The 19,051-nt window shown below is 41.9% G+C and overlaps 1 protein-coding gene across 2 annotated transcripts in view; it reads left to right on the top strand.

Moving 5' to 3' along the window:
* STAB2 (stabilin 2) overlaps positions 1-19,051 on the top strand; it is a 168,906-nt gene that overhangs the window by 49,457 nt on the left and 100,398 nt on the right. For both annotated transcript variants that reach the window (XM_033220865.1, XM_033220866.1), the window contains exons 10-18: positions 3,434-3,567; positions 5,233-5,315; positions 7,295-7,444; positions 9,100-9,243; positions 9,807-9,863; positions 10,012-10,137; positions 14,507-14,560; positions 14,845-14,925; positions 16,983-17,135. In XM_033220865.1, coding sequence (XP_033076756.1) covers positions 3,434-3,567; positions 5,233-5,315; positions 7,295-7,444; positions 9,100-9,243; positions 9,807-9,863; positions 10,012-10,137; positions 14,507-14,560; positions 14,845-14,925; positions 16,983-17,135 — 982 coding nt within the window. The remainder of the gene's footprint in view (positions 1-3,433; positions 3,568-5,232; positions 5,316-7,294; positions 7,445-9,099; positions 9,244-9,806; positions 9,864-10,011; positions 10,138-14,506; positions 14,561-14,844; positions 14,926-16,982; positions 17,136-19,051) is intronic.

The following is a 19,051-nucleotide window of genomic DNA, read 5'->3' as shown; positions in this document are numbered from 1 at the left end:
AAATGAAGGAATGTAACTTACAGCACGATTAATTTTTAACAATAACTGTTGTATTATGTCACTTCCCAGAGTTACCAGTCTCCTCCTTTCCATCATTAAATTAGCATAGCACAGTGCTTGCACAGGAGGTTGGCATTTAAGTAGGAAACTGTTATTTGATTGTATTAAATTGTTTCATTATTAGATCTACTTTAGTAATGCCTTATAAAAATGTTTCTCAACCTCAGCTCGATTGATATTTTTGGCCAGACAATTCTTTGTTGTGAGGGGCTGGCCTGTGTAAGTAGATCTCCATCTCATTTGTAGCAACCAAAGGTGTCTCTAGACATTGCCAAATGGTTTCTGGGGGTGGGGGGAGCAAAATTGCCCCTGGTTGAGAGCCAGTTCTCCATAAAAACACCAAAGGCTTCATCAGTAAATGATGCCCCAGGTGTTTGTCCAGCTTGAAAACTCATAGGCGGCCGGGTGCGGTGGCTCACGCCTGTAATCCCAGCACTTTGGGAGGTCAAAACTCCAGCTACTCAGGAGGCTGAGGCAGGAGAATCACTTGGACCCAGGAGGCAGAGGTTGCAGTGAGCTGAGATCACACCATTGCACTCCAGCCTGGGCAGCAAGAGCGAAAACTCCATCAGAAAGAAAGAAAGAAAGAAAGAGAGAAAGAAAGAAAGAAGAAAGAAAGAAAGAAGAAAGAAAGAAAGAAAGAAAGAAAGAAAGAAGAAAGAAAGAAAGAAAGAAGAAAGAAAGAAGAGAGAAAGAGAAAGAAAGAGAGAGAGAGGGAGGGAGGAGGGAAGGAAGGAAGGAAGAAGGAAGGAAGGAAGGAAGAAGGAAGGAAGGAAGGAAGGGGGAAGGAGGGAAGGAGGAAGGAGGGAAGGAGGGAAGGAGGGAAGGAGAGAGGGAGGGAGGGAGGGAGGGAGGGAAAGAAAGAAAACAAATGAAAACTCATATGCATCCTTCTAGAATTAAATATTACTTTCTCCTAGAAGCTGTCCCCTATTTCTCCAGGTAAAATCAGTTACTTCCTCCTCCATGCCCCATAGCATCCTACTCAATCTTCTATCATGGCACTTACAATGGAACTTCATTTATCTCTCTACGGGCTGTCCTGCTATATTCCAGCACCTCTAGGTCACTGTTGTCGTTATAGTCACCTTCTTCATCATGTCAGCCTTGTCTTTGTCATTATCATCTGCCAAGCATTGAGCTTTTTCTATATGTCTGTCATGGAGGTATTTTTCTTTCTTTATATCTCTATCAACCATCCTAAAGATATTATTAAGCCCATTTTATAGAAGAGGAAACTGGGACTCAAGGAGGTCAAGTGGGCTTACCATGTTGCTATAATTATTTTGTTTTCAGGTCCATCCTTAGCATATAAGACTCAAGAAGGGCAAAGTGTCTCTTATTATCATCTTTGTAGCTCTCTTACCTAGAAGGTTCCTAGAATTAAGAAGGTACTTAAATAATCAGTAAATAATCAGTTAAACAATCAGGCACTGCCCTAAGTGCTAGGATATAATGAGGAATTATTATAGTTGGGATCCATCTTCTAGGAGAGTGTACCATCTAGCAGAAGAGATAATGTCTCCAGAGGTAATTCTGGTGGATAGGGTTGTGATAGAGGTATCGATGGGGTGTGCTGGAAGTGCTCAACACAGCTGGGGAGAGGTCACACCAGAGTGACAAGGCGAGGGTGGGAAAGCATTTCTGGCAGGACAAACAGCCTGAGAAAGGCATAACAGCCTAAAAAAAAGAAGCAGTTTAGCGCTGCTGGAATTTTCAGTGGACAGCAAAAAGAAGACAGAGCAGGATTCTCCTGTGTACGCTTTCTCATGTGGATAAAAGGAGTCAGTGAGGGTTTTAACACAGGTGCCAGAATTTTAAAGCACACTCAGGAGAGTGTATGAAAAACAGATTTCAAGGTAGAACATAAGGGCAGAAAGACCAGGTAGACGCTGTGCAACAATCCAGGCAGAGGGTGGTAGGATTCTGAAGGTCTGCAGCAAACTTATTGAACATATAATCTATTTGCCATGGAAATATATTTAGAAACACACGTGGATTAACGAGTGCATAGTCTTTCTTTAGAAGACTTTCCTCAATGTGAGTCACAGCTGTGGTGCGGTATGAGCACTGCAAAACTGTGATGTAGTCACAGCACGTCTTTGGTTCCCTGCATCTCTCCTCTCTGGAATGTTCTTCCCTTACTTCACTTTGGTTCCTGGCTCATCTCCAAGATCCTTGTGAAAGTCATCTTCCTCATCACCTTGTCAATTTCAGCCAGCTGTCAACTCCTCTGTACTGCACAGTTGTGGCCTGCTATAGCCAGAGCTTATGGACTCACAAGAGCTGAGTGTTAAACTTTCAGGAATTTCACAAGAGGGTTAGCATCATCTTATCAGTTTGAAATTGGTCAAGATTGGCATGTTAACCATGGAAATTGGCAAATGCTACAGATTAGGGCTTCCCCCTCCCCCAGAGAGTTGGTTGTTAAACATTTATCAGCATACCACTAATAGTACATTTTTAACTCTACTTTCTCTCTTATGAAACTATTGTACAAAATCTCTGTGACTTTCATTGTTTATATATTATTTCATAGTTTCTATATTTATTTTCGTTGTTTATATACTTCATTGTTTGTGATTTATTTAATTCAATTACTACTTATTGTACAACTATTAATTGAGCACCTACTATGGACCTACCCTGTGCTGGATTCTGGAGTTCACAACAGTGAACAAATACACACATAGCCCTTACCCTCACTTTTTTCTCAGATGTTATAGGGAAGCAGATATTAATCAAATAATCACACAGATCAGGGTGAAATTATACTATGATCACTGCTATGGAGAAGAGGTACGTGGTTCCATGAGAGTATATATAATGGAGACACAGTGAGGGAGTAGAGAAAGAGACAGGCAATCAAGGAAGCCTTTCCGAAGGAAGTGGCAATTGAGCAGAGCTCTCAGCTAGGAAGGAGCGGGGCAGGGTTGGGGGGTGGGGGGGGAGCATTCTAAGTAGATCAATAATGCTGAATCTTTACTGTACTGCAGGCTGAATTCAGTAGCTTATTCTGATTCAGTCATGCAGTGGAGCCCTAGAGTCCACATTTATTATATTAAATATATTATATTAAATATATTAAACACTCCAAGTGATTCTGATATGCATGGTTTCTTGATCACACTTTGAGAAATACTGAGACAAAGAGCATACAAAGATATCTAGTGTTGACAGATGCATTTAATTTATTAGGCATCCATTTCTTGAGGAGCTACTAGATGTCAGATACCACACTAGGAATGCCCTCTTGTCCCTATTCTACCCTGGGCATCCTTTTCTCCATCTGTTCAATGAAGGGATTGGACTGTATGATCAAAATACTCAACGGCTCTAAAACCCTGAGGATGTCTTTTCCCCCTCTCTGTAGATGCATTTGCCAGAAAGGTTACGTGGGTGATGGCTTAACGTGTTATGGAAACATTATGGAGCGACTCAGAGAATTAAATACTGAACCCAGAGGAAAATGGCAAGGAAGGCTGACCTCTTTCATCTCACTCCTAGGTACGCAGCTATGGGTTCAGATTTCCACACAAAAGTCCTCTTTCAGGAAAGGGCATCTGCAAGACACAATGATTCAGAAAGGGACAGGCGAGCCTTGTCTGTTAGAATCAGCCTTTTTGGAGGTGTCATGCACATGAGACGGAAAGGGTAGGCAGTTGTTTCCAAGAAGACAAGCAAAGGGATAGTGCCAAGAGATCTAGCAATGCAAGAATTAGTAGGCAGAGAGCTGAGGACAGGGTCTGGGGGTCACTATAGACCAACAGAGCTGCAGTAACAGTAAGACCAGGACAGCTACTGGTGTGAGGATACAAACTGTCCCCCTCGCCCTTGACCTTCTAGATCCTGCAGGTATGAACAAAGCTTGGCACGTAAAACTGGGAATAGAGAGGGTGTCTGAGACCCCAGGGCGGCATCCTTGTTCCTTAGTGGAGGGGCTGTTTGAATTTTGGAATAGTCTTGGTTGTATGCAACCATTTAGCACCCTTGGTCCCCCAGTCACTAATTGCCTACAGGGACACAGTCACCTCCAGCCCCCCCAGGCAAGGTGAGAGCCTGAAACAGCCTCATGTATTTGCAAATGCCTTCTACGGGCCATTACTCTAGAGAATGAAATATTATAACTGATCACAGCATTGGACGCAATTTCCAATAAAATATGAATCTGGCCGCTCTGCAAAAAGTAAAACACAGGCTTGGCCAATCAACAGAAACTTTAAAATATCAGCTTTTACATTGGAATTTACCAGTTGCCAAAAATGATCTCCTGGCAAGAACATAGATAAATAAGTGTCATCGATGGGTCAGTGCTGTGTTCTCTGCCTAAATCTTAAGGTTAAATATCCCATTTAATGTCTCCTGCATAAACATCCCATTTTTCCCAAGGCATCCCATAGGGCATCAAGTATTACTGGCATCCCTTGAGCTCAGGGGCAATCTGCTGAGTTCCTCACAGCCTTACTCTAAGAACTCTTAGAATACCAAATGGGAGCAGACAGGGGTGAGGTCGTGTTTTTTGCAGACCAGGCCCTCCAGCATTTCCCTAGACAGAGTCCTGTTGACTTCTCACCTTCTCCATGACAAAGTCCTCGTACACTGCCTCTGGGTGTGAGAACACAGAGCCTGTCCTGTCATCCCAGCTTCCCCAGGTGATGGAAACAGGATTACCTACATACTTTGCTGGGCCCACTGGAAAGTGAAAATGCAGGATTCTTTGTTCAAAATTTATTAAGCATTTCAACATGGCAACAGCAGAGCATTAAACCAACCACTGGGGCTCTTCTGAGCTGGCCCTGGATGAAAACAAGGGCTGCATCTTTGCTCACCGAGACAGTGACAGTTCAGAAAGTCAAGCACAGGGTCAGGGACCCTGGGGTTGTGGTAGGATTTTGTCATGCCTGAACTGCTCAGCCAGGGTATCTTTGAAGTTGAGGCCGTCTACAGGAAAACACTCCTGGCATTACATGGAATGTTTTGAGGCCATGGCTTTAGGTTGCCTCACATTCTTAAGAGAGATTCCCAGTTGACACAGGGCCTGCACATACCCATTAGAATAGAGAAGGGCAAAAATGGACTAGTCGTGACCCAAGACCTGTTGACTGATTTTACTCCTCATGTACCACTGACTGATTTGGTGTTTTCTTTCTTTTTGTTATTTCAACTCCTAAGACAAAGCTTATGCCTGGCCACTGAGTAAGCTGGGGCCCTTCACGGTGCTGTTACCTACAGATAAGGGACTGAAAGGATTCAATGTGAGTATTTAAAATGACCCTACACCAAGGGGCTAATATGAAAAGCCTTAGTAGGGAGTACCTTCTTTAATTTAAAGTGGAAGCCCCCGTTAAAATTAAACCTACTGATGATAAGGATGGTGATTTTTTGATAAACTTCTTTTAGTGATATATAACATCCTTACAGAAAGTATACAAATTGTAAGCGTACAACTCAATGAATTTTCCCAGTGTGAACGCACTTGTGTAAACAGCAAGTCCATTGCCAGGAACCTAGAAGGCCCCCTGCTCCCCCTTTCTAATCATTACCCTCTACAGGTAACCACTGAGTGTTCTTAACATATAGCCAGGTGATAGAGAAGATTTGCATAATGTAAAACTGCTCACTTCCCACAGAAAGAATTAAACTCATGTATTAGCTAGATATGTGGGTTTTTTAAATCATTATAAATGGTACAAGCGATAGGGAAAAAATAAGAAAATGTTAGTCTTCAATGTGAGCAGCTGTTGTTTGAGATAATGTTATCCAGTGGGAAAGAAACTTGTAGTGCCTGGTGGAGGCATCCTATCGAGATGGCATCACTAAAATAGTTATATTTGGTTTAATGTAAATAATGGACATATCGATTTGTATACAATTTTATTACCTTCACTGGCCTCCATTTTAGTCATTGTGTAGGAACTGGTATTCTATATATCTTTCTCTCTCCCACCTTTACTATCTAACATGTGTTTTTATTTTTCCTGATCTTGAATTTTTTTTTTTTTTTTTTTTTTGAGATGGAGCCTCGCTCTGTCTTCCAAGCTGGAGTGCAGTGGCGCGATCTTCGCTCGCTGCAACCTGTGCATTCCGGGTCCAGGTGATTCTCCTGCTTCAGCCTCCCAAGTAGCTGGGATTACAAGCACGTGCTACCATGCCCAGCTAATTTTTGTATTTTTAGTAGAGAAGGGGTTTCACCATGTTGACCAGGATGATCTTGATCACCTCACCTCATGATCTGCCTGCCTTAGCCTCCCAAAGTGCTGGGATTACAGGCGTGAGCTACCGCGCCTGGCCCTGATCTTGATTTTTATTGTGTGTTCTTGTCATCTGTCTTAAATGCTCTGTGAAACAGATCAGCTAGAAATAAATAAACATATAAGTAAATAGATTAACAAATACACATAAAATGATGGAAGCCAATAAAAGATTGAAATCTGGGAAGTGGAAAAAGTAAAAATGAAAAAATAAAATTGGGTTATCTTAATCCAAGATATTTTGTGATAATATTTTTTGTTGCAGTGAATCAAAACCCAGGAAGTTCCCGGCTCTCTAACCCTCATATACCACCACGATTAACGTGTCTGATATTCATGTTTCTATTGTTCACCTTCAGAGATGTCCTCAAACCTCTCCTGTTGGAAAGAACCAGCAAACATTCTATGCCTCTAGGCTAGGCACTTTGCACGTGGTCTCTCATTTAACACATGGTTTACACAGAGTTAATATAAGTATCTGTTGATTGTTGACTACATAGTAATGATAAAATGTAGATTTGGCCCCATGGATTTCAAAAATCTTAACTTTTCTAATCAAAAGTACCATCAGCTTACTCACTTGACCTACTCTTTCCATGAAACTTCATATTTTATTCCCATCTGCTTCCCGTGTTCAAGATAGATTCCTTGTTCCTTGTTCCTCCTGGGGCCATTGCAATGCTGTGCTTTCCCCATGTCAGTTTCAGTACTGGAGCAATCTCCTCTGGTTTGAGAGTAGACTGTGCATTGCCTCCAACTCTCCAGATTTCTACTCCCTGGAAGGCCTGGCCCGGGTTGACTGCACTGATAGTAATGTATAGCATGTATAATTGTCAGTGCTTTCATACAGTTGTATTGCAAAAGCCCAAACCCAAGTTAGGGTGCCCTGGCTTTAATGTCTTTGATACTAAGTAAGGCACAGCACGTGTTACGAAATTCGTTCCCTTCTTTATATAATAGTCAAACTGGCTCTTTTGTCTTAGGTAAATGAGCTTTTGGTGGATAATACAGCTGCTCAATACTTTGTGAAACTCCACATAATTGCTGGTCAGATGAACATCGAACATATGAATAACACAGACACATTCTACACCTTGACTGGAAAGTCGGGGGAAATCTTCAACAGTGATAAGGTAAGGGTTCCTCTGATTTTCACTCCCAGAACTAATTGTCTACCAAGCCAATGCCCATAGCCTTCTCTCTCTTTTTGTTTGGGGTTTGTGAAAAATTACAAGGAAATTCTTTCCTTATGTATCGTTTGTCAAACACCTTCTTATATAGGAAGAAACAGCAACACCGGGAAATGTCATAGAGGAAGGGTGGAGTATTACGCAAAGGGGGTTATAAAGTGTTTGACTTTGGTCTGGTCTGATTTAGTTTTCAAGGCAACTGTCATTCAACTGCCAGCAGGAAGGAGAAACTTTGCTATAAACCTGTTTCCTAAAAGCATCAGCACAAAGCCAGAACAGCATTCCTCTTACAGAAGGAAATAGATTGTGTTTGTTTTAGATTGCTGGAGTTGATCCATCTTCTCCCACCTAATATTCATCACTCCTAATGCCATTAGTTCTGTTTGTTTTTTATATAAACCCATCCTCCCCCACCCCACCCTCATTTCTTAACTCTTTCTGTGATTTTATTGAGCTGGGGAACAGGTGATTAGTCAACAAAATGTGCATGTGTATAGGCATAGGACCTATACTATTAAATTTCACTAACCATCAGTAGTTAATAGATCCTTGAGTGCTTGTTCTAAACAAAGTATGGGGATAAATCTTTATTTGTGTTGTATAAGGCTCACAATAACCCTGTGAAGGAGGGACTATCATAATCCCTGTTGCTCCAGTGAGAAAGAAGAGAGGCCACACAGTAAGTGCCAGAGTCAGGATTCAAATGTGACTCCGAAGCCCACATTCTTAACCAATCTGCTGTAGTGCATGTGTGAAGATGGATGATGGATGGATGGATGGATGGATGGATGGATGGACGGATGGATGAATACATGGATAGGTCACTGGATGGATGGATGGATGGATGGATGGATGGATGGATGGATGGATAAATGGATATATGGATAAGTCACTGAATGGATGGATGGGTAGATACATGGATAGGTCACAAGATGGGTGGATGGATGGATGCATGGATGCATGGATGGATGGATGGAGAGATACATGGAGGATTGATTCATGGATGGATGGACGAATGGATGGATGGATGAATGGCTGGTTGGAGAAATGGATGGAGGATGCATGGATGCATGGATATATGGATGAATGACAGATATGAAGATGTGGCTTGCTTTCTTACAAGGATATGCATGTATTTACCTGTTCATTCATTCAACCAATATTCACTAAGTCTGTCACTTATTAGGAGTCATATGGGAGGAAGAAGGAATTAGCTTCAGTTATTTATTCCACAAATACTTTTATTGTGTGCCTTCTCTGTGCAAGACACTAAGGCGGGTGATGAATTTATAGTAAATTAAATAGTTTTCCTCATGAAGCTTGCAGTCTGCTGGAGAAGAGCTTGATAATACCTTACCCAGGTTTAGCATGTATAGTTGTCAGTGATTTCATACATTATATCATTTGATCTTAATGAAAACCCTGTGAGGTTAACCAAGCAGATACCTTCATCCCCACTTTAGATTAAGTGACTTAACCAAAATCACATTGCCAATAAATATCAAAGCCCAAGGACTCAAGACTTCTGACTCTACTCCTGTGCTTGCTCCTTCCAGGACACCGTATTAATCTTATTTTATCTTTCTTTGGTGTTTTAGGACAATCAAATAAAGCTTAAACTCTATGGAGGCAAAAAGAAGGTAAAAATTATAGAGGGGGACATCATTGCTTCCAATGGGCTTCTGCACATCCTTGACAGAACCATGGACAAGCTAGAACCCACATTTGAGAGCAATAATGAGGTGAGTATTCAGATAAAAGTCACATCAGCCCAGGTCCATCTTCCTTTTTTCCCTGGAGAGTCACATCCAGAGCTTGCCAGCACTCTGTGCTTGTGCTTCATTTGTGCTAGAATCTCAAGCAGAGAGAAGAAGAGGTGGTTTGTCTGTTTCCAACAGAATCCTGGGAATCTCTGCAGAAAGAAACCAAGACATACAGTTACATGTGTGGGAAAGATCTGGACTTTTTTTTACTTCTTTTATTACTGCATCAGGCAACTCAGTCCATGACCAATTGTCATGAAAATGTGTCCCTCTTAATTTATAGAGGGCAGTTGTTGCTGCAATAAAACTTACTGCTTCTGACCTAGATGATGAGGGCCAAAGGATACTTCAGAACATGTAGATCTGACCTACTGTTTCAATGACAGCAAACATTTCTATAATGCATTGTGGTTGACCAGGTTCATTCATATAAATCCATACTGACACATAAACTCTGTCATCAGTCTTTAAATGTTAGGGTTTGTATTTCCTAAATCACATTAATTTATTTCCTGATTTTTAAGCAAAATGTCTCTTTTTAGCAAACCATAATGACAATGCTACAACCAAGATACAGCAAGTTCAGGTCTTTGTTAGAGGTATGCACCTTTCATAATTTTCTGAAAAATATTTATGTCAAGACTTTTGTAAAATTAGCAGGGGTGTCAATTATAAATTTCTGGGGAATTATGTTAAATGTTTGTCCAAGGTAGGCTGCAGATACAAAATTTCATTTCCCAAATGCAGGAAACCAACGTGGGACATGCTTTAGATGAGGATGGAGTTGGTGGACCATACACCATTTTTGTTCCAAGTAATGAAGCATTGAATAACATGAAGGACGGCACTCTCGATTACCTCCTTTCTCCAGAGGTACCGTATTCTGCTTGCTCTGATGGCATCGTGCCAGGAGCACTGCCTCAGTCTGTGTCCAAACAGGTTTTTTCTAAATTACAGATAGTAAATAGTTGCACATATATCACCACCTCCCCTCCAACAACCAAGGCAGGCATCACTAATCAATTACAACATTCTGGAACTAAGCCTGGATGTGGCTTCAGTCTCTTCGATAGAATTTCAAGTAGCTATGATCAATTAGACTTGATACCCAGGCCTAAATGGTTGGTTTGATTTGTCCTGACTCTTCTAATATTGCTCACTAGTAAAACCAACACTTTAAGTTCCCTACAACTCTAAAACCACCTAGAGAATGAAGCCTAAACTAGGCCATTCAGGGCCAGGCCTAGGCTAAACTTTAAAAAGAACACATGTTATTTTTAGATGCTTTAGCCATTCCTTCCTATTGCTTTCATCTTTCTCCAACATGGGCTTTCAGTTCTCTCACAATCCCCTCTAAAAGGGAGATTATTGACTCCTTCATATCAGAGATGTCAATGACTGAAACCATTTAAACTGTTTATTTTCCCAGAAATAATAGGCTTAACTTGAAGAGGATAGTCTACTGTGAAAGTTTGTTCATTAGAATGTCAAAAAGTAGAATTACATGAAAAGTCACATGCTTTCTTCCAGTGCCCTGAACTATGCCACCATCTTGGCAATGGGAAGAGATGACCTATGACTTCATAAAGATCAGGATTGATTTTATAGAATGTGGAGAGAAGAAGGAAAGGATGTCCCAATCTTTTAGGGTAGTGATTCCCAAAGTGTAGAGTAGTCAGAAATCATCCATGGAGCTTGCTAACTAGGCAGATTCCAAAGCCCTACCTCAAGCATTCTGGTTTAGTGGTGCTGGGATGAGGCCCAGAAATAGACATGCTGGTAACCACCAACTTTCCAATTCAGATAGCCCCAGCCCACACTGTTTTGGGAGTGCTGAAAGTTGTTGCCTGTTAGGTTTAGGAATTCACATAGATATATATCCCTTTTTAGAATGCTTTCAGGTATCTATAAGGATATTTTGCTGTCAAAAAACTTAGGAATTTTTTTAAACTTCACAAGGAGATAAATCGAAAAGTGATCTCTTACATTTGCAAGCAGATGTTCAACATATTTGGAAAGATTAGTTATAAGTTTCCATAGAAAAAGCCAGATATCCCAGGGGTCTTCCAAAATAGAATGATTTCAAAATATGATTCACACTTAAATTTTATAAAACCTAGCTATTGCAGAAAACTGCTAGGCCTCTCTTTAGAATTCACATTCATACTTAAAGTGAGCTTAAAAAAAAAAAAAAGGTAATATTGTTCCCTAAGAAGTTATTAAAATCCTGAGATTATATGGCCTCCCTGAGTACATAGCTTCTAATTTTATATACATTTTAAAAATAATAATAATAAAGGAGTTCTATGACACCCTTAAAATTAAAACAAAACCTTTTAACTAGAATAGGAAAAAATCAACCACATTGCTTTTCTGTCAGGCACCTTTGTTCCGAACATTCTTCTCTTTCTCTTCCCTTGTAACTCCTTCCAGTGGTATCTGAAAATGACTCATTTAAGCCCTCAAGAGTAGATTGTGTACATCTCTTCTGAGCTCTGTTCAATGAGACTACATTTATAGCTTGAAATAAGCCTTTGGTAAAAATACTTATACCACAAATATGGCTAATGCATACCACTGCTCCTGGCTCTTAATCTTGTTTCTCTCCAAGACGTATCTTTCTGCCTGCAAAGAACATGAAACTTCGGGTGTCTTTGTTCTGAGTTAAAAACTGCTTTTCCATTTCAATTTCTAGGTGACAAGTACAATCATTTCTGCCCCTTTCTCAGGTACAGATAGATTAATTTTTCTCAACCTATAGGAAGCTCCTTCTGTCTCCATCCTTCTTAACAGCTTTATCTTCGGGGAAGGGTGCAGGAAATTCCCCAATGAAATGGAAAATAAACAGTCCGCGTTAGAAGAAGGGCTTCTAATTCTGACTTTGGAATGCCGTGTTTCCTTCCCAGTGTGTCTTTCTACTTTGCTCTGAGGCAAAATTTCAGTCTGGAAACCTCGCATCCCTGCAGAGACACAGCTTCTGATTACAAGCCCCAGTTTATGGTTTCATCACTGAACCAGACAGAAATAAAAGCAAAGAGAGCAAGACACCTGCCCTTGCCAATTCAAAGACACCTGCAAGTAAAGTGGGGAAAGGGAGGTGAATTTACAGAGTTCAAGGTCAAATTATCTCTTTCTGCCTCTGGCACCAAAGAACTTGAGTTTGGTTTTGTTTTTACCTAAAACAGCAGGGAGGAAGTGAGTGCCCTCATAGAAGAAAGAATATATTGCACCAAAAGGCTCTTCAACAACAGCACCTGGAAACATGTCCTGTTCGAGCCACACTGGAGTCAATTCTAACTGGGCAATGGCTCCAATAGATCCCAGCCAGATAAGACACAGGCACACACAGTAACGGGCGTGATGCGGATCAATTCCTTTGTCCCTCTCATTCTTCTGTTTCTTGTCAAAAGGATTCAACAATTAATTCCTGAGGCTTTGAAAGGGGATTATCTCGTTGCTAAATGCTTTCCTATAGAAGCATCAGAGGACTGGAAGGAATCCGTACCAGTCCCCTTCTTTTGCAGGCGAAACTGAGACTCAGGGGTTAAGTGACTTGCAGAAGGTTATACACTAGCAGAACCAGGACTAGATTCATGTTCCTGAGAGCCAGCTCAGTGCTCCTCCCAGGAACCCTACCCATGCCCTTTAATTTACTGTCACAAACGTTTATGGAAAACTTACTGTATGCCCCACACTGTACTGGCTGGGGACATGGTGATGGGTGGTTAACAAGCCAGACAGACCCAGCCCCTGCCTTTCAGGAGTTTGCAGTCCAGTTTGGTGGATGCAGTCAAGTTTGGGGGATGTTTCCCAACAGTCCCCACTTTGTCTCACTCCTTCTACCACTGAGCATCAGAGCATATAATAACATTGCTTCTGCCTGTAGGTCTCCACTTCTGAATACCATGCAATAACTGTAGACGTAAGTTGAAGATGTAAGTTGAGACATAGAGGCTAGGTGACTTGCTCAAGGTCATATAGTAACAGAACCAGGGCTGCAGAAAGCATCACTTCCAGGGCTGGCTAACTGATGGTCAATTTCAACATTCTTATTGAGAACCCTGACCTTCACATAATGCTATTGGCTAATAGATATGGTGGCCACATAACTTACCATCCATGCTAGGTCACTTCTGAAAGTGAATGGAGCTGCCAGGACAATGGGCATAGACCAGGGTTGTACCAGACAAGCCAGGACAGGTGGTCCCCCTACTAATAGGTAACTCCCTTGGCACATTGACCAAGGTCAAATGCAGAGAGGAGGCTTGGTGAACTCAGGTTCAGCAGCGCTTTCTTTCAGCCTGGGACTTCACCCCATTGTAACCTGTTCTTACAACATTCAACCTCTTGGCAGTTATTAGGATCTCGATTTGTGATCCTTTACTTTTCAAAGCCAGAGTGACTGTGGCTGTGCTACTCTAGTAGCAGAACTTGAGGGCTGCGAAGCTTGTAACTCCCATCTCTGACTTAGCTGAGAGATTGCAGATAAACCATAGCAGGCCACTGAGGCCACTGCCTTCGTCCCACAAAGAGCGTGGTCCCTGTGTTCCTCAATTCTGCAGCCTCTCTCTAGGGCACCCTATAGGGGCTGCTCATCCTGTCTACAGTCTCCTTTGTGGGACTAGGACCCTCTTTTCTCCACTGCTGCTTCAATTTTATGAAGCATGAGAAACCTTGGAAAGGGCTTTGAAGGAGAGGGACGAACTTCTCATGGAAGGAAAAGGTGATCACTATCCCTATGACTATATAATCCTAAATGACCAGTATGTGGTCTGACAAACAGACGTTTATTTATGAAGCAAGTGAAACAGAATCATAAATCAAGGCTGTCTTAGAAAATCTGGAATATAGCCTTCTACATTCAGAGAAGTGATAGAGCAGAGTAACTGAGAGCCTGGGCTAATTCTTAGGCTCATATCCTGAGTTAGCTTTATGACCCTGGACGTGTCTTTGAATCTCAGTATTACCACACATAAAATGGGTCCATAGGAGTCCCCACCTCACACGGCTGTTGGGAGGATTAAATGAGACGTGCATATTATGCTTTCAAAACAGCCTCTTCCACAGAGTGGGAATGTGGTGAATGTTAGCTATTTGGAGGTGAGGCTTCTCTCACCCTGGATTTCCCAATAGATTGTGGGCCGTTTTTCTTGATTGTCTAAAGTCATTTGAAGAGGATTCCATAAGAGTGGAAGTGTTGTGTTTTCTTCTTTGACTAAAGAAGTATTTGATTCCTTTGCAGGGATCTCGGAAGCTTCTGGAACTCATCAGATACCACATTGTCCCATTTACCCAGGTTGGCCCCACTTTTCCTGCTGCTACTTTCCCTCTGCTTCCAAGATAGCTAACTTAGTCCTGAATTCCAGTATCTTGATGCTAGAAAGTGTCCCTTATCTGTAGCTCTGAACAAAACCTCAGCCATGAACTATGAGTCCATTATCAGAGCGTTCTTCAAAGCCACAAAAACTCTTGATATCAAAACTCCCTTTACTTATTTCACTTTGAAGTGAGGACTTTTTAAGAACTCAGGGCCCTGTGAGTGGCCCAAAACATCTCTGCCTTTTGTTCTCTTCTTTGCAGCTTGAAGTGGCCACTCTCATCTCCACCCCTCACATCAGGAGCATGGCCAACCAGCTCATACAGTTCAACACCACCGACAACGTAAGTGAAAACTCGACCACCGCCAGCATCACTTGAACACGTCTTTGCTCTGATAATCGCTATTCATCAGGTTATCCTGCCTCTAAGCTAAAATCTTTATGATTATTTCGTTCATTTGTTACTTCTCTCAGCAAATATGTGCTGAGCAACTACATGTGTGAGAGTCTGCACTAGATGCTGAGAATAAAGGAGTGGAAAAGATAGACTTCTATCCCAGCAGGGAAGACGGACTTTAAATAACTCACTAGGCAAGCAGTTAATTATTTAATTATAATGGTAATGAGTGCTCCCAAGAGGAAATTCAGGGGACTGTGAGAGCACAGAACAGGAGGAGTCTGAGAGCGTCTTCAGGCCAGGAGGTCCTCAGTGAGGAGGTGATGCTTTGGCCATGCTATGAATAAAGTGAAATTGGACAGAGATCAGTAGAAGAGAGTTCCAGACAAAAAAAAAAAAGAGAGAGAGAGAGTATGTGCAAAGACCCTGAGGTGGGGGCACACAATTTATTTTTAAAACTCCAAAGAAGGTGCGTAATTCATCTAACTCTCTGGGGCTGCAGTATGAACAAACGTCTGGCAGCACACGGTTGATATCTTCTACAGAATCACTGTTGATGGTGATGATTATCTCATTCTTTCAACAAATACCTATTTGAGTGCCTACTGTGCATCAGGCACTGTTCTAGGTCCCAAAGACAGACTGATGAACAAACAGACGAAAGTCCCTGGTTGTATGGAAATTTCATTCTAGTAAATAGGGGATAGAAAATAAGTTAAATGCATAATATATATCGTCTCTTAGAGCAAGTGCTAAGGAGAAAACCAGCAAAGCAAGGAAGGGAGACAGAAGGTGGGGATGGGGCCGACATCTTAGATAAATACTCAAGAAATCTTCATAGGGAAGAAACATCTGAACAAAACCTGAAGGAAATAGGGGAACAAGCAGTGTGAATATCTGGGGAACATTCCAGAGGGAACAGCAAGGGTGAAAAGCACAGAGCAGCAAGAAGCATGCTGGGCTCTGTGAGGAACAGCAAGGCCAGTGTGGCTAGAGCAGAGGGAGCAAAAGGGAGAAGAGTAGGAAAGGAGGCTGGGCAAGAGAGAGAGGAGGAGAGTGGGGGTTATCTCATGCATGGCCTAAGAAGTCAGGGTAAGTATGCAGGCTCTTACTTGGAATGAGAGGAGAAGCAATTGGAGGATTTTGAACGGAGGAATGACATGATCAGGCATACATTTTGAGAGGCTGGTGAAGAGATTTGATTGCAATAATCTGGAGAATACTGATGGTAACTCAGACCAGGGTGGTAGCAGGGACATGGTGAGGAGTGGTTGAATTCTGAATGTATTTGGTTGGTGCAAAAGTAATTGCAGTCTTGCAATTTTTAAAAAATTGCAAAAACGGTGATTATTTTTGCACCAACCTAATATTCTGCAAGTAGATCCAGCAGAATTTTTTGATGGGTTAAATGGGAGTGAAGACAGAGGAAACCGGGATAACTCATGGGGATTGACTTGAGCAACCAGAAGAATGAAGCTGTCATTGATACTGGGGGCGGGGGGCAGGTTTATGAGGAAAGGGGAGATCAGAAATCTTTGCTAATTGGTTCATTTTCTGCTCCCTCCACTAAAACATAAGCAGGAACTCATCTACTTGTTCACAGATGTATCCCCAGCTCCAAAGGCAGAGTATAAGTGAGGTCAATAGATGTATTCAAATGAACGGATCCCTATTTCACCACAGAGAGGTCAAAGAATTTGCCCAATTTCTCACAGCAAGTGTGTTGCAGAGCTTGAATAATTAAAATTCTTACTTAGCCCTGCACCTGTAAGAACCATCTCTACAACGACATCCTTGCCTGGTATTAGTCAAGAATTCACTGAACAGATTCAATCTTTCCCTGTCAGCCAAACCCTTATGATAGCAACCTACCCTCCAGTGAAAAGTTAAGTGATATTGAGAACTTTTTAGCGAAGTTGCCACCATTCAGTCTGCCTGAGGATCACTGGCAGTCCTGCAGTACAGAATAGTACAGAATTAGAGATGTCATTGCTTCTTTCCAGGGACAGATTCTGGCAAATGATGTGGCAATGGAAGAAATTGAGATCACTGCCAAAAATGGCCGAATTTACACACTGACAGGAGTTCTCATTCCTCCCTCCATCGTCCCGATTCTGCCCCATCGATGTGATGAAACAAAGAGAGAGATGAAACTGGTAAGAAAACTAGGAAAATAAGTAAGGGCCCCAAACAGCCCCTCAGGGCAGACAGCATCCCACTCCTCACAATTCTGAGAAAGGCCTCAAAGAAAGTTTGACTTCCAGAACCTTGTCCCCAAAGGGCTTCCGTCTTCATGAAGGTGCAGGTGGGTCTGAAGTCCCACCTCATAAACTGTGAACCACAGTTCCTTGGGGAATTTGCACAATGTTAGATGCTACCCAGGAATATTGGCTCCTCAGAGCTGCCATAATGAATTACCACAAACTGGGAGGTTTGCCACAACAGTAATTCATTCTCCCAGAATTCTGGAGGCCAGAAGTCTGAAATCAAGGTAGCAGAGCCATGCTACCTCTGAAGGCTCTAGGGAAGAATTTTTCTTTCATTGCCTCCTTCTGGATTCTGGGGGCTCCCAACAATTCTTGGCATTCCGCGGCTTGTAGCTACAAGGGTCTCACTGTGTTGCCCAGTCTGGAAACGACAGGTGCACACCACCACACCTGGCTAATTTTTTTTCTCCTTTTTTATTGTAGAGATGGGTTTTCACCATCTTGCCCAAGCTGGTCTTAAACTCCTGGGCTTAAGCGATCCTCTCACCTCAGCCTCCCAAAGTGCTGGGATTACAGGCCTGAGCCACTGTCCCCCACCCACCTCTCCTCTTTTTATAAGAACATCAATCATTATATTTAGGGCCCACCCTAATTCAGTAGGACTCATGTAAGCTTAACTAATTACATCTGCAAAGACCTTTTTTCCTAATAAGATCACATTCTGAGGTTCCAGGGGACACAAGTTTTTGGAGAGATATTATTTACCCACTACACCAGAGCGCTGGGATCCAATCAGGATTTTGTAACCCAACCCCTGGGATTTAGGATCAGTCTCCTGCCTCTTCCTACCCCTGTCCCTGTCATCTGGGACGACCTTGATCCAGGCTCACAGCTTTACTCTAAGAGGGACTTAAAATAGAATTTCTTCTCAGGTAGCTGCTCTGGCCTAGCCAATCAACTATCTTTCTGCAGTACTTTTCAAAAAACCAAACTTTCTGTTTCCCTATGAGCTTCTGTACTCTCTAGCCTTTCCTATTTCCATAGCAACTTTTTGGCTCAGCCAGTTTTAATCAAAGCACCTCAAATTCCAATACTGCTGTACATGCACTATTTCAATTCCCATGGAAAACATAACTCCAAGTTTTAACAATAATAGGTCTGGGTCTTTCTTTTAGGATGCTTCAATAATTCATTAGTGATGGCTCTCACAATATCCTTGGAACTTGACCATCAAACAAGGAAAAATGGTCTCATTTTATTTATTGTTTTGTTTTATTGATTCCTCTTCTTGTTATGAAGGCTGGAAATAGCTGGCCAAGCACCTGGCACAGGATTGTGGCTGATTCTTTTAATTCTAGATATTTTAATTGATGTAATGACTGTGATATGATTTAGGCCATAGAGGATGGAGCTGATTCTCTGTGCCAGTCAGATGCCATCTGGAGAATTTGATTCCTTTCTGAGAACCCCTTTTTAAGAGAGGCAGAAACATGGTCACTTTCCTAGCCAGTCCCCAGCAATGATTTATGTTTGGTTCATTCTTTGGAAACAAGGATTGGGCAGGTGCATCACCTGTTCTATTTCAGGTTATTCAAAAGCTTATTTTCCATCTCCCTAAAGAACAGAATCAAGATGTGGGTTTGAGCTACAACCCAAAGAATTTTGGTTACATAAGGAAAAGAACTTCCCAATAGCTGCCTTAGAATGAACTCTTCCTTTACTATTTTCTCTAGGCTTAAAGTCAAATCTATTTGCTCTACATGGTTTTGAATGGTTTTGAGTGGGTTCATCAAAAGTCCAAATGCATTCTCTGGAAAGTATTTAGGACTAGCAAAGAATAGAAGCAGCTGGTACCCTGTGGAAGT

This window comes from Trachypithecus francoisi, unplaced genomic scaffold (assembly GCF_009764315.1).
Source record: "Trachypithecus francoisi isolate TF-2019V2 unplaced genomic scaffold, Tfra_2.0 Lachesis_group11, whole genome shotgun sequence".
Lineage (NCBI taxonomy): Eukaryota > Metazoa > Chordata > Mammalia > Primates > Cercopithecidae > Trachypithecus > Trachypithecus francoisi.
Note: the sequence above shows the minus strand (reverse complement) of the source record. Positions and strands in the feature narration are given on the sequence as shown.